This window comes from Podarcis muralis, chromosome 15, assembly GCF_964188315.1.
Source record: "Podarcis muralis chromosome 15, rPodMur119.hap1.1, whole genome shotgun sequence".
NCBI lineage: Eukaryota > Metazoa > Chordata > Lepidosauria > Squamata > Lacertidae > Podarcis > Podarcis muralis.
The window spans coordinates 21,084,150-21,099,618 of record NC_135669.1 but is presented as its reverse complement, the minus strand read 5'-3'; the positions used below and the strand labels follow the sequence as shown (position 1 = coordinate 21,099,618).

General features: G+C 47.4%; 1 protein-coding gene across 1 annotated transcript; it reads left to right on the top strand.

The window, feature by feature from the left end:
• On the top strand, positions 1-8,423 carry C1QTNF5 (C1q and TNF related 5). Its single transcript, XM_028708662.2, has 3 exons — positions 1-280; positions 5,270-5,500; positions 7,144-8,423. Exons 1-3 carry the CDS (start codon positions 16-18, stop codon positions 7,659-7,661), a joined length of 1,014 nt encoding a protein of 337 aa, XP_028564495.2. The 5' UTR covers positions 1-15; the 3' UTR covers positions 7,662-8,423.
• The last annotated feature ends 7,046 nt before the right edge of the window (positions 8,424-15,469 follow it).

The window sequence follows — 15,469 nt, the reverse complement described above, 5'->3', positions numbered from 1 at the left end:
TGCCCCATCCCAGAGATGCCCGTCCCTGGGAGCGCCTCTGCCTCCGACGCGCTTCCCCGCTTTGCCTGTAGCTCTTGGCTCCGCTCTGCAACTCTCCGGTTTCCATCGGAGTTTGGGGAGGAGGGAGAGAGGGGAGGGAGAGAGGAGGGTGGGGAGGGGGAAAAGAAGGCCGGCCGGCGGAGCTGGCTTGCGGCCTCCTTCGCCAGAGTAAGCGGTCCTCCTTCTTCCCCAAGCAGCCCGGAGCGCCAGCTTGCCAGCCCAGCCGCAGAGCGCCGCCGCCGTGAGTATCGCAGATCCACGCGGGCTGGTGGGCTAGGGAGGCTGGGCGACGGGTTCCCAACTTGCCTGCTTGGAGCTGCCGTTTCTCCGGACTTTGCTGACACCACCTTGCTTTTGTTTGGGACCGACGCGATCCCTTTAGAAGATCACCCGGGAGTTGGGAAATGCCTAGCGGGAGGAGATTTTGCTTTCTTTGGGATTGATTTTAATCCGAGCCACCCAAAAGCCTTGCCAAAAAAAATATACTGTAAGAAAGAGCTGCTCTCTTGGGGAAATTGAAATAAAAATGGCCAAAGTTTGTGGATTTTTAAAAAGAATGGCCTGATCCGGACCCCACTAAGGGGCAGGCGGGCGGGGGGTCTGGATTCCAATTTCGAGTTAGTCCGGTTTTTAATTGAGTATTCATTCTGATTTGTTCCACAATGGTGAGCCTAATTTGCTTGTGGGGTGTTTATATATCTTCCCATGAATTAGCCGTTCATCCCACACTTTTCAATGCATTTTCCCATCACTTTCTCAGCCACCCAAAGTCTGGGTTGGTTGTTTTTTTAAAAGTGGATTTGTTGCTCCAGGGGAAGAGAGTGCTGTAATCTACTTGAATTGCACAAACCTAGATTTGCTGGGATGCTCTTGAAGCCTTCCTGCAAAATAACATACAGGATACGCCCAGAGGAGCATCTGGTGAACATTACAGAATTTGAACTCGGGTCTCCTGGTCCTAACCAAACACTATCTGCTAGGCCACTCTGACTCTTGGGAAGGTGTGGGAATGAGGGGCTTTGATTGCTGCAAGTGCCCCACAGGTTGGAAAGAAAGTCAACCGTTCTGGACTGATATTCACCATTATATCTCACACACATTATATGCAAAAGTTATTGCTACTTGCAATCCACAGGTAGGAGACTAATACTAAAAGTCAGTAGTGAAACTTGGTTTTTGCTGAATGCTTAAAAGGGCCGTGTGCCCTTTATTCTCAGTAATTATTGCAACAGTCCTGCTAAGTTGGCCTGTTTTATTAACCCCATTTTGCAATCCGGTGTAGATCAGACAGACCAGTAGAGATCCTAGAGCCGTGAAGATAGAACTATATGCCAATGGCTCATTTTTCTGCCTATATTAGTACAGTTGCATGCCACCCCAATCTGAGCGATGCAAGATTCCAGGGACACCAGGAATTACCCAGGGTTTAGTTTCCTCAGAATGAGGAACAGCAGAGACATTTATCTTTATGATATATTTACACATATATACAACCTGAGCTGGGGTGTATGGGGTGTTAGGGGGAGGGTAGTACCTTTGCTGGGGGGGGGTACCCCACCCTGCACTCAGCTCTCACCTGTGCTTCCTAGAAGCTGTGAGCATGCGACAGCAGCCACACCCTGGGAATGGCTTTGGCTGGCTAGCTAAACCAAGTGAGGGTACCTGTTGGGTCTCAAACCCTCGGTGAGTTAGAGACTTCCCCTGCATGCAAAGACAGGCTCTGGCAGATTGAGCAGACAAGACCAATAGTCTCTTGATCAATGGTCAAGAAAGTGCTTTCTCCACATGCTTTAGGGGGAAGGGGCAGATGGGGCTCGTCAACCCGGGAAGGTAGCACATCTAGCAGATGGAAAACTCTGGTCCTCCACTGCCTTGCTGGATATATTTGGGAGAAGAACCCTACCCAAATCCGGAGTCCCCTAAGACAGTTGGATGCTGTCTTGTGCACCTCCTTCTGGCAACTCCTGCAGCCAAGCTGGTGCCAAACGTCTTGCTCTGCTTTCCTGTGGACCCCACCAACGATGCCAAGAGTCTTGTTGTCTGGGCAGTTCAGGACCTCTGTACACACTGCCCAGGCTTGCCCCCCAAGGAGGTCACTTCAGTGCTGATAATGCAGCAGTTTGACTTCACCCACACACCCTGGCTAGTCATAGCAGAGCTTAAGAAATATAGGGACTAGGCTCCCCAAAGAATATCCTTCTTTTTTCTCTTCTTTGGTGATCACTTGTAGCCGAGTAAGATTGTCTTCCATGAACACGGTCTTAACAGTGAGTCTTTAAGTGACTGTGGAGGCCAATTCTGGATGTCCTTCCACAGTGGGGACATAGGTTTCCGGACGGGAGTTGGTCATGGTGAGGGTTTCTTAGCATGTTTCTTCCTTTCCTCTTAGCATGTTTCTTCCTTTCATCCTGAGTTTGAGCGTGTTCAAAGTCCACAGCACCTTTGGTAAAGGCTGTTCTCCAATTGGAGCACTCACAGGCCAGTGTTTCCCAATGGTCGGTGTTTATACTACATTTTTAAAGATTTGCCTTGAGAGAGCCTTTAAACCTCTTTTGTTGACCACCAGCATTACGCTTTCCATTTTTAAGTTCTGGATAGAGTAGTTGCTTTGGAAGGCGATATTCAGGCATCCGAACAACATGACGAGTCTTCAGCCAGTTGATATTGAAGAATCGTTGCTTCGACACTCACCCCACTACACCCCCAATCCTCACCAGGCTCAGGCAATGCTGAAAGAATGTAAAGCATCGAGATTTTGGATGGGTTCGCTGCATTCCAGACCTGTTAGCTATAGCTAAATCCCAAAGCTGAAACTTATAGGAACTCTTAAGACAACCTGGACTCTTGCAAAAAGGGGCAAAAGATGGCAGGGGCAGGAGGGAGAGGGGAAGAAAAGAGAAAGGAAAGGAGAAATAGATGAGCAAGTTGTCAGAACAGGCTGGCTGGCTGGCTTGCAGAAGGAGGACAAAACCAGGACAAAAGTTCACAGGCTGATTCTGTGGTTTTAAGGCTGTGCTGCGTGCCCGGCTGGCTCCTGGCATCAGTCTTGCCTCTAGAGGACTAGCCTCTTGGGAGGCTCTGGCTTCTTTCCTCTGATTCCATGGGAGGCGAAAGGAGCGTGACATCCCAGGCGGTTGCTTAAGAGCCAGTTGACATTTCCTCCTCTCTCTGTCTCTCTTCCCGCTGCCCCCATCGCTCACCACAAAATTCACAAAGTGCAGCTCAGGAAAGCCAGAGAATTCTGAGCCATCTGAAGCTCCCAACTCTTCCAAGGGAATCATATGCATTAATGGATTTAGGTTGCACAATTGCTAGTCTTACAGTTGGATTAGGGGGTGGAGGCTCCCTGGGAGATCAACCATGGGGGTGGGTGTCTAAGAGGCAATACTCTGCTCTGGTTTTGCTGGAGTTCTTCTACCTTTTCACGAAACGGTTGCTGCAATTAATTTCTGCGGGGAGAGGTGGAATGCTAACCTGCATAAAAACCAGATGGACCTGGAATCGTAGCTGCAGGTCTGTGGGATGAGGGGGGGGGTGAGATAAATGCACTCTGTACATGCTCAGTGGCACCATCTTTCAAATTAAACCACACGTTGTGTGGATTGAACAAAGATGGGGAGAACCATGTACACTGCCTTGTGTTCCTTGGAGGTGGGATAGCAATATAATAAATGAATAATAAATATTCTGACTGACTAAAACTCTGGAAATCTAATGCACCAGGGAACAACATAAAATCATAGGGAGCTACTTTAGACTGAGTTGCACCCTTGATGCATCAAGCTCTGTACTATCCACACAGATTGGCCGTGGCTCTCCAGGGTTTCAGACTGGGGACATTCCCAGTCCTACTTGGGAATGCAAGGATTGAACCCCACAGACTTTCTGCATGCAGAACAGGTGCTCTCCCACTGAGCTGGAGCCCTTTCCCTGCTCAGTCTAGTCTAGGCCAAGCATTCTAGCTTAGTTCTTTCCAGCTGCACTTCTTCCTATTTGCAGTGATTTTTTGGTTTTAACTGTGTGAGAGAACATAAAAAGAGCCCAGCTACTGGGTCTGACCAAAGGCCCATCTACATAGCCCAGCATCCTCACAGAGACCAATCAGAAGCTGGTGGGAAGCCCACAAGCAGGACCTGAGGGCAACAGCACTCTCCCACCCTTGTGATCCCCAGGAACTGCTATTCAGAGGCTACTGAATACATAGGCGCCGACTCCATGGGGCTTGAGGGGGCCCGAGCCCCCTCAAAAATTCGTTTGGGGGGGCTCCGCCCCCCCAATAATCTCTGGCGCCCCTCCAGCAGAGCACCATCGCCGCCCCTCCCCCAGCCCAAAATGCACAGGGAGGGGCGGGCTGCATGCCTCCTGCCCTCCCTCCCGAGCAAAAGCTCCACCCAATTTCCTTTGGAGCTGATTAATAGGCGCAGCACGCTCTCCCCTATTCGCTCACGAGGAGGCGGCGCCACTTTATTTGCATATTCATGAGCTTATTTATTATTCATGAGCTTTCCCGGGCCCCCCCAATATTTTTTATAAGTCCGCGTCCCTGACTGAATACCAAACCAGTCATACTGCAGACAGTACAGTACATAGGCATCACAACTAGTAGCTACTGGTAGTCTTGAATTTGTCTTTCAAAGCCATCCAGTTGGCAACTATCACTGCCTCTTCTGGAGTGGGAGAAAAAAATCAACAGTTTAACTACAGGTGAAACTCGGAAAATTAGAATATCGTGGAAAAGTTCATTTATTTCAGTAACTCAACTTAAAAGGTGAAACTAATATATGAGATAGACTCATGACATGCAAAGCGAGATATGTCAAGCCTTTATTTGTTATAATTGTGACGATCATGGCATACAGCTGATGAAAACCCCAAATTAGCAATCTCAGAAAATTAGAATATTCTAATTTTCCGAGTTTCACCTGTATGTTAGCTGGCAAACTTCAGAAGGCTGGGGAACGCAGAGATGGTCTCAGCTGATGGGCAGGTTTATATGGGGCAAAGCAGCCCTTAAGGCATCCCAGGGCCAGATTTAATAGACCTAGTTATCTAGGGCGAGTAGGAATTTCATGCAGGTGACCATTCAAGGAAGGTTTGCTAAACTTGGTCCTTTGGGGGCATAAACACACTGGATTAGGTAAGCTATAAAAAATAATAATTGTGGACCTGTTTGCAAAAAAACCACTTCCCTGAGACCCTTTGGAGGTCTGACAAACTCCTCTCTCTGTAGACCCCCCAGAAATGGAGCACGCCGTCTACCTCTTCCTCTTCCTGCTTACATTGACCACAGACTCTGTCCAGATTGAGGACAATAAGATCCCCAGCCTTTGCACTGGGCACCCCGGAATTCCAGGCACCCCCGGGATCCATGGTAACCAAGGCCTGCCAGGCAGAGATGGGCGTGACGGGCGTGACGGAGCAGCAGGGATGCCGGGAGAAAAGGGCGAAGTTGGTCAAACAGGTAAGGGCACCTCTGCCTTAGGAGGATCTCAAAGGCCTTCCTGGTGCCTGAAGGAAAACTTTTGGTCTTTAGATGCAGACAGTGGCGTAGCGTGGGTTGTCAGCACCCAGGGCAAGGCAAGTAATTTGCACCCCCTAACCCGTGGATTTGCGCCCCCTAACCTTAACCCCCAGATGTTGCGCCCGGTGCGGCTGGCCCCCCCTGCACCCCCCACGCTACGCCACTGGATGCAGATGAGGCAGGTTAGGAGAGCACTATTATTCCCAGGTCCATTTCTATCATGCTAAGCAAGCTAATTCTGCAGAAGCCCTGAAGTGGATAATTCCAGCATTATTGTCTCACAATGTATTGGGGGAAGGAGTCTACTCTGTGTTGAGTTATCAACTCCATAGAGCAGGGCCAGCCTGTCTGGTGACCCATTTTTGTCTGTGTGGACAGCCAGCTGGCTTTCAGAGCTATGCAAACCCCAGCCATCAGCAGCTGGGCACGGCTAAAATGGCCTCACAAGACAAATGGGGAGGCCTGGCGGAAGTAATCAGGCCTGTGGACTGAAAGTTCCTCACCCCTCTGAGGGAAATGAGGTCATTTAAATTAAGACCCAAACTTCTAACTACTGTAGTCGCCACAAGCAAGACAAGGGGATAGCTGGTGTTTTGCTTTCTACTGAGTTATCTCTTTTCTGTCAATTAATTTTTATTGCTTTTCAAAAAAAATCAATAAATTAACATCAAATTAATTCAAATTTAATACAAATTGGAAAGTTGACTTCCCACCCCCCTATTTTGATGTTTCTCTTCCCTTCCTTATTCGCTGCTCAATGTTACATAATTTCCTAATTCCATTTCAAGAGAAGAATAAGATAAAAAAGATAAAAAGGTTAGCAAAAGATGCAAGTGAAGAACTTCCGATTTCCCATCTGCCAGTAACAAAAAATTTATTTGTGCATATGTGCATATATATATATATATATATATATATATATATATATATATACACACACATACAGTGGTATCTCTGTTTTTGAATGTCTCCGTTGTTGAACATTTCAGTTTTCAAACGCTGTAAACCCAGAAGTAAATGCTTCGGTTTTCGAACACGCCTTGGAAGTCAAACCAGAAATGCGGCTTCCATACTGAGTTTTCCGTATTGAGTTTTCCATATTCAGTTTTCCGTTTTGAAGCTTCCGTACTGAGTTTTCGGTTTTCAAACATTTCAGAACTCAAACGGTCTTCTGGAATGGATTATGTTCGAAAACCCAGGTACCACTGTATATAAAAATCACCCTCAGTCCATGCAAAATATATATATATATTTAAAACCTTCAGTCCCATGCAAACATCCATCTTCTCCGCTTTCAGTTAAACAATTTCTTTAAAGTCAGGGTGCCTCAGAATCATTTGTCCCTTTTCCCTACGAAAAGTCGAAGTCAGGTTCCATAATAATTAATAAACGTTAGCCATCTGTTTCTTTTAATTTCACCTCTACCAGTTCCTGCCACCATCACTCCATATTGCATAGTACTAAATTCTTCCACCCATATCCACGTTAAAGCCTCTCCATGGCGAAAACACATCAGATCCATATTCCATTCTCAAACATATCCTAACACTGTCCTTGGTTGTTGTTGTTTTCATTCCATAAAGGAGCAGTGGGCCCCACAGGGGAAAGAGGCAGCCCTGGCCTCAATGGGTTCCCCGGAGAGAAAGGGACGCCTGGGGAGTGCGCAGTGGCCCCCCGCTCAGCCTTCAGCGCCAAGCGCTCCGAGTCTCGCAGCCCTCCCTTGGCCGACCAGCCAATCGTCTTCGACGTGGTTCTGGTCAACGAGCAGGGACATTACGACGGCAACACGGGGAAGTTCCTCTGCGAGATTCCGGGACTGTACTACTTCGCCGTCCATGCCACCGTCTACCGCATGAGCCTCCAGTTTGACATTATGAAGAATGGCAAGTCGGTGGCCTCCTTCTTCCAGTTCTACGGCAACTGGCCCAAGCCCACATCGCTGTCCGGTGGCACCCTGGTGCGGCTGGAGCCGGAGGATGAAGTCTGGGTACAGGTAGGGGTAGGGGACTACCTTGGCTTCTACTCCAGCATCAAGACAGATAGCACTTTCACAGGATTCCTGGTCTACTCCTACTGGCAAAACTCTCCCGTCTTTGCCTGAGAGATGCCCCTCTCCGCCACGCGATTTGTGGAGGACTCCCTTTCTTGGCTCTGCCACAGCTGTCATCCGTGGGGATAGCTGTGGCCCTTCTTAACCCAAGGGGTGCGGCACCCCTTTAGCTAATGCCTGTAAAAGGGTTGTAGGTTCTTCCCAGAAGGTGTCTGGCAACCCCTCAGGCCAGGGTCGGGATAGCTGTGCAGCAGAGAAGTTAAGTGACCTTTGTAGCGCACTAGCAAACAGTGTACTCCTTGTGGAGTAGATTTACTATATTCTATACACATACATACTTAGGGCTGTGTCCCACTTGCTTCGCTCACCAGCCCCACCTACCCCTTTGGTAACCACCCTGCCCCACATCAGATGTCAAATGACAATATGACTTTTAGAAGACATCTGAAGGCAGCCCCGTAGAGGGAAGTTTTTAATGTCTGATGTTTTATTGTGTTTTTATATTTTGCTGGAAGCTGCCCAGAGTGGCTAGGGAAACCCAGTCAGATGGGTGGCATGTTAATACAGTGGTACCTCGGGTTAAGAACTTAATTCGTTCTGGAGGTCCATTCTTAACCTGAAACTGTTCTTAACCTGAAGCACCACTTTAGCTAATGGGGCCTCTTGCTGCCACTGCGCCGCCGCTGCACGATTCCTGTTCTCATCCTGAAGCAAAGTTCTTAACCTGAGGTAATATTTCTGGGTTGGCGGAGTCTGTAACCTGAAGCGTATGTAACCTGAGGTACTACTGTAATAAAATTATTATTATTGTTATTATTATCTGACCAACCACCCTTCCTTTACACCCCCTTGTCCTCCCCTCGCAGCTCGCCTGAACCTCCACACCTTTTTAAAGGAGGAGGGAGGCACAGCTGACTGAACAGCTCTATGAAACGCCTCTCTTTCCTCCGTCAAACCTCACAGCAGGCATGTTTGACCGAGGTCAGCCAAGAGCCATTCATGGGCTACCCTGTCATTTCTCGTGCTGCAGCTGACGTGGCCATCTGTTGGCGGTCCTGTGAACTGCAAAGCATGACATTCAGTCCTTTTGTTTGTATATAGGGAGACAGGCCACCCTTTCCTACAGTTCCTCAGAAGCAGTCCAACTGGTAGGGGGTGGTGTATTTCTGCAGCTCCTCCTCTCCCTGTCAAAGGGGAAGGAGGGTCCAGAGCAAGATCGCTAGGATCAAACCCCTATTAAACCATGAAATCAATCTTAACTCGTATATGGCATTTAGGGCCGGGCGGTATCTGGTTTTCAGCATCGTGATATATCACCAGCTAAACCTCGTGATATACCAGTGGAGCTGGCAGAGTTAACAGGGGCTGCAGGAATCAAGAGAAGCATTGGCTGGCTTCATGATTTTCCCCACATTGTGATTTTTGCATAGCACACACACACACACACACACACACACACACACACACATTTTGATTCCTGATATATTCCCAGGTCAAAAATGATGATCACAATGTGGACTTCAAACTGGTTTAGGATGATATATTGATATATTACCTAGCCCTAATGGCATTGCAGAGAGAAATTAGAGTAATTGCCCAAATGAAAAATGCCACAGAAGGAATTGTTTAAAAACAACAGTACAGTGGTCCCTCTGGTTAAGAGCGCTTCAGGTTACGAACGCTTCAGGTTATGAGCTCCGTTAACTCGAAAGTAAGCTGCTCCTGCTTGCGAATTGATCCAGGATGCGAATGGAAATCACGCGCCAGAGACGCGCGCACAGCTAGAGGCCCCATTAGCAAAAGCATGCCTCAGGATAAGAACAGTTTCAGCTTAAGAACGGACCTCTGGAACGAATTAAGTTCGTAACCAGAGGCACCACTGTAATAGTGTGAATGGGTCATTTCCCATGTTATCTTCTTAATAGGGTAGCACAGGCACAGAAGCCTCCCTGCCCTCTCTTGCTATGGCAGCCTGTAGCGGCTGTTAGAAGGTTCCAACAGCCACTACAGGCAGCCACAGATCCAGAGTCTTCTTTTGCAACATTCCCAGCAATGAAAGGGGTCCATCACTGCTCACTCATTTATTTTTAACCTAAGAAGGACTGGAAATCGAGGCTCTGGCTGTGTTGTTTTCCATCTGGTAGGAAAAGAACCTCTTTCCTATTAGGTTTGTTGCTGTTGTTCAGTCTTTTAGTCGTGTCCAACTCTTCGTGACCCCATGGACCAGAGCACGCCAGGCACTCCTGTCTTCCACTGCCTCCCACAGTTTGAGTTACAGATGGGTAGCCGTGTTGGTCTGCCATAGTCAAAACAAAACAAAATTCCTTCCAGTAGCACCTTAAAGACCAACTAAGTTAGTTCTTGGTATGAGCTTTCGTGTGCATGCACACTTCTTCAGATACCTGAATCTGAAGAAGTGTGCATGCACACGAAAGCTCATACCAAGAACTAACTTAGTTGGTCTTTAAGGTGCTACTGGAAGGAATTTTGTTTTGTTCCCACAGTTTGGTCAGACTCATGCTGGTAGCTTCGAGAACACTATCCAACCATCTCGTCCTCTGTCATCCCCTTCTCCTTGTGCCCGCCTAGGGCAAGATAAAGGTTGCAAGATGACTGCTCTGCTCACAGCCCAACTGCAGAGAATATATATCAGAAAGGGTGCACAAATTCTCATTCATGGACCAAGCAGCAATAAAAAGTTTAGCGTAGATGTTATAGACGTGTGGCACGAGTTACGCACTAGGGGGCTCCCTGAGCCCAAAGTTTAACAAGTTTGCTGGCCAAGTTAATTAACCCTAGAATGGATTTTGTTTGTAAGATTGTTTCATGCATGACATTTCTTTTTTCCTACATGGAAATTTGAGTCTGTTATTATTCCTGTATGCAAAGGATGTTCATATGTATATATTCACTCTTTTATTCTCAGTCTTCCAAAGTGTTTTAAATATAATGAAAAGATTTGGGTGCTGTTTTATATCTCTGTATGGCGGGGTGAGTATCAGTGTTTGGAGAGATCTTTTTTACTTGTAGAAAGCATTTTGGAGGGAGGTGTCGCAATGTTTTTTCCAACTCCTGCTCCTCAACATTTTACAGCAGCCCAATAAAGAGAAAATAAGTGGGTGACATCCCGCATTAAACAGAGTTAAAGAGAGCAAAATTCCATCTGTTTCGAGTCTTGTATACTAGAAATTAAAGAACCTATTGATTCATTCCCTGTCTTTGAACTGATGAATTCATCAATTTAACCTCTAAGCCAGATTGCATATAGTTATTCCTTCAACATGGACCTTTCTTTGGATGTTAGAGTTTGTATAAGGGATTTTAAAAGGCACCGTAAGGATATAGTCAGGTATTTTAAACGATTTCCACTGTTGTGCTATAGCGATCCTGGCAGCATCCGTGTCAAAAGTTCATTTTGGTGAAATGTCTTCTTAGTGCCTGTCCATGTATTTAGTAGGAATAACTGGGTAGATATTTGAATATGTGTTTTAATAATCTTTGAAATCTCCTAATAAATTTCATTCCAGAGTGAAGCAACCTGTGGGCATTCCCACCAGAGATGGGGAAAGTTCATTTATTTCCTCAACCTGCCTGATGAATGGTTTATTGAAATTTGGGATAGTTGAATGGGTATGTGATACTGTCATTGATGAATATACTAACTCAATGCAAATAGGCCAATTCTCAACAGGACACGATATCCTGATGACCAACATCCTGTAATACTTCTTCTGAATCTGGGCTGGGGAAACTGCAGCCAATGGTGTATGTGCAGCCCTCAGCCTAATTTCACGAGGTGCAGCCTATTGCAGAAGCCCTGGATGGACTTGTGGCATAGCTCGAGACTCTTAATCCCAGGGTTGTGGGTTCGAGTCCCAGTTGGGTGAAAGATTCCTGCATTGCAGGGGGTTGTGCTAGATGACCCTCATGGACCCCTCCAACTCTGCCGTTCTTGGATTCTGTGTCTGGGGGGGCAGGGAGCAAGCCAGCCTGAGTTCTGTGGTTATCTACAAGCGACCCCCCAAACCCATTTATCCATGCCAAGTGTTGCCCACAGAAAACAATGTGTGCGGAAAGTCACAGCTCAGCCTTTCCTACAGGGCTGTGACAGGGACTGGGGCCGGTCAGCTTGCCTTCTCTGGTCCCAGATTCTCCAGTGTGAGAACAGTGACCCAATTTGGAAGAAAGGTCCTTTATTTTTAGCACGGGGAAGGAAGCACGCTTTCTGCATTCTTGCCCAAAATAGGCCTTGTTGCACTCATTTTCCCTAATGTCTCTGGACTGCTCCCAGCTGCAGAACTTTCCCAGTGTCCAAGCAAGCTGCAAACTTCCTGGTCTCACCTGGAGGCTCCAAGGATGCTGGGAAGAAGGAATCTTGTCAGTTTCCACCAGCATCTGTGTCCGGGTGGCACCAAAGCAATTTCTGTCAAGCTCTTTGCCAAGCTAAGCCAGGAGGTTTGATTTGATTGGACTTTGGGAGGGAGGCAGGGTTTTTACAAGGCCATTTACACAGGACTTGGTTTGAGGCTGAGGGGTAGATATAGGGGAACACAGATAATTCTACCAAAAGCAGATCTTAGAGAGGAATGGGAGATGTAGAGCTTCAGGCTGACCTGGAGCGATCTCAGTTTTTACCAGCGCTGACCCCGACCTCCCTCTCAGGGAAAGCATCGCCCGGGTCAGCGCTGACGACAGACATCTGTTGCAAATGACGCTTGGGCTGTAAAGCCAGAGCCCCGGGCTGTGTCAGCCATGTAACAAAGACACGCTGTGTCCTGCATCTTGCAATGGGACTGCAGAAGCATCGCAAGCCAATATTTTCCTGTTTTCCCCACTCAGCTGTGAAGAGGGCTGTGGGATCTGGAGCAAAAAGAGGATATCCAGTTTCATGGCTTCCCTGGATTTTGTTTAGTTTTTTATGGGAACAAATGCTGGGGGGGACATAATGGCCCGCTATAATTGTGCAAACACACATTTCCTGGCATGCATTTGAATGCTTCCTGCAAAATACTGGTAGCATCCTATGCTTTGATTGGCAGCTGCCCAGGGTCTTAGTAATAAGAATCTTAAGAAGAGCTTGCTAGGTCAGGCCAATGGCCCATCTAATCCAGCATCCTCTTCTCAACCAATGGGAAACCCTCAATGTGACCTGAGGGCAACAGTAGCAGTGTCCCCACTTGAAATTCCCAGCAACTGGCATTCAGAGATATCCTGCCTCCAATAGTGGAGGTAGAACCTAGCCATTGTAGCTAATCAGATGGTCTTTTCATCTGGTGCGTGTGGCGCTGTGGTCTAAACCACTGAGCCTCTTGGGCTTGCTGATCAGAAGGTTGGCAGTTCGAATCTCCGCGACGGAGTGAGGTCCCGTTGCTCTGGCCCAGCTCCTGCCAACCTAGCAGTTCGAAAGCACACCAGTGCAAGTAGATAAATAGGTATTGCTGCAATGGGAAGGTAAACGGCATTTCCATGTGCTCCGGTTTCCATCACAGTGTTCCATTGCGCCAGTAGCACTTTAGTCATGCTGCCCACAGGACAGCTGTCTGTGGACAAACACCGGCTCCCTTGGCCTGAAAGCAAGATGAGCACCGCAACCCCATAGTTGCCTTTGACTGGACGTAACCGTCCAGGGATCCTTTATCTTTACCTTTTTACCTGTCCTCTCACCTGCTACCTGGAGGTGCCAGGTAAGATCTCTCCACCCCACTGTCTCAACAGATCACACAGAATGGGGTTGAGAGACACCCAGTCTCCCAAGCAAAAGTAAACTGCCTCTGTCCTTATCTCTGCTAGTAGCCATTGATAGTCCTCCACGCTCCATGTATATTTATCCTAACTTCTTGTGGAGCTGAATTTCGCAAGATAATGAAGCACTCAATAAAATGCACTTCCTTTTCATCTATCTCAGGCATGCCAACAATCCATTTCCTTTGATGATGGCGGGTTGTACTGCTCCTTTTATGTGAGAGAAAGAGAATAATCTCTTTCTGTTCTTTCCTCTTTGTCGCTTGCAACGATTTTGGAAATGACTTCTCGAGCCCTCTCGCCAAATGGAGAACATTCAGGGATGTTTGTTTCAGAACTGCCCCATCCCTCACCCTGGTGCCCAAGCTTATTTCCTGGAAGGAGATTAAATTATTGCTGACTGAATGTTTTGATTTGATCTGTTTTTCCTAAGCGGAGATGTTTGCCCAGCAACTAAGCGAATCCACCGATCAATGCCTGGCCTGGCTTTGCTCTGCGATTGGGAAGGATACTTTCCCTATTGTTATTTTTTTCTCACTTCACAATCATTTCTCTTGCGGTTGCGACTGGTATAGTCTTCTTTCCACTCAAGATTCACTTGTCTAATGCTGCTCACTCTGCATACAAAAGGGTTTCAAGAGCTAATTGACCCAGTTATTGCAACAGGGATTACATATAATAAATAATAATAAAATAAATTTTATTTATATCCCGCCCTCCCCAGCCGAAGCCGGGCTCAGGGCGGCTAACAACAGTCAAATATATCTGCCCTAATACCGTAATGAGCACAAATCACCATGAATGCACAATTGACAACCAAGATGGTGACGGGTATGGAAAGCCAAGCCTGATGAGGAACAGTTGAAGGAGCTGGGTATGTTTAGCATGGAGAAGACTGAGAGGTGATATGGTAGCCATCTTCAAATATCTGAAGGGCTGTCACATGGAAGATGTAGCAAACTTGTTTTCTCCTGCTCTGGAGGGTAGGACTCGAACCAACAGAGTCAAGTTACAAGAAAGGAGATTCCGACTAAACCTCATAATGTGGTGCATAATGAAGCCACCAGCCAAACCTCCCTGGGGAGAGCACGGGGAGCCACTACAGAAAAGGCCACCCTCTGAACCTCAAATTGAAGAGGCACACAAAAGAAAGGCATCAGAAGATATCAGGGTTCAGAGGTTCATATGGAAAGAGGCTTTCTCACAGAAACAGCTATTTGACAGTGCAGCCGGCACCCTTGGAAGGAGGTGGTCTCTCCTTCGGGGAGGTTTTTAAGCAGAGGTTGGGTGGCCATCATCTGTCAGGGATTCTTTAGCTGTGATTCCTGCACTGAAGGGGTTGGACTACATTACTCTCAGGGTCCCTTCCCAATCTACAATTCTATTATTCTAAAAAAAGGACACAGGGAGGTCGCTAAATAAGAAACTTCTTTTCCTGAAAAAGTTCACCCACCTCTCAGTCTAGGTAAAGGTAAAAGGTAAAGGACCCCTGGATGGTTAAGTCCAGTTGAATTCAACTATGTGGTGCAGCACTCATCTCTCTTTTCAGGTAGAGGGAGCCGGCATTTGTTCACAGACAGCTTTCCAAGTCATGTGGTCAGCATGACTAAACTGCTTCTGGTGCAATGGAACACCGTGAAGGAAACCAGAGTGCGTGGAAATGCTGTTTACCTTCCCTCTACAGCAGTACCTATTATCTACTTGCACTGGTGTGCTTTTGAACTGCTAGGTTGGCAGGAGCTGGGACAGAGCAACGGGAGTTCACTCCGTCACGGGGATTCGAACCACCAACCTTCCAATCGGCAAGCCCAAGAGGCTCAGTGGTTTAGACCACAGCGCCACCCGCGTCAGTCTAATGATCCCTTGGACAGCCAAACAACATAATGGAAAAATCAGCAGACTGCACTTAGATGGGTGCAGACATTGGCTTTGAGTTGCATATGGCTGCCCTAAGCCCCTGCCCTAGTCTCCTTTTCCCCAGCCTTAGAGGCCACTACAGCCTTAGCAGAAGCACAAGGAAGCTAAGCTGTATGTTTACACCCGTGTGCTGCTTTGCAAATGACTTTGACTCCTTGCCTTAAGCCTAATGGCTCAGCTGCCTGATGTCTGGCCGCATA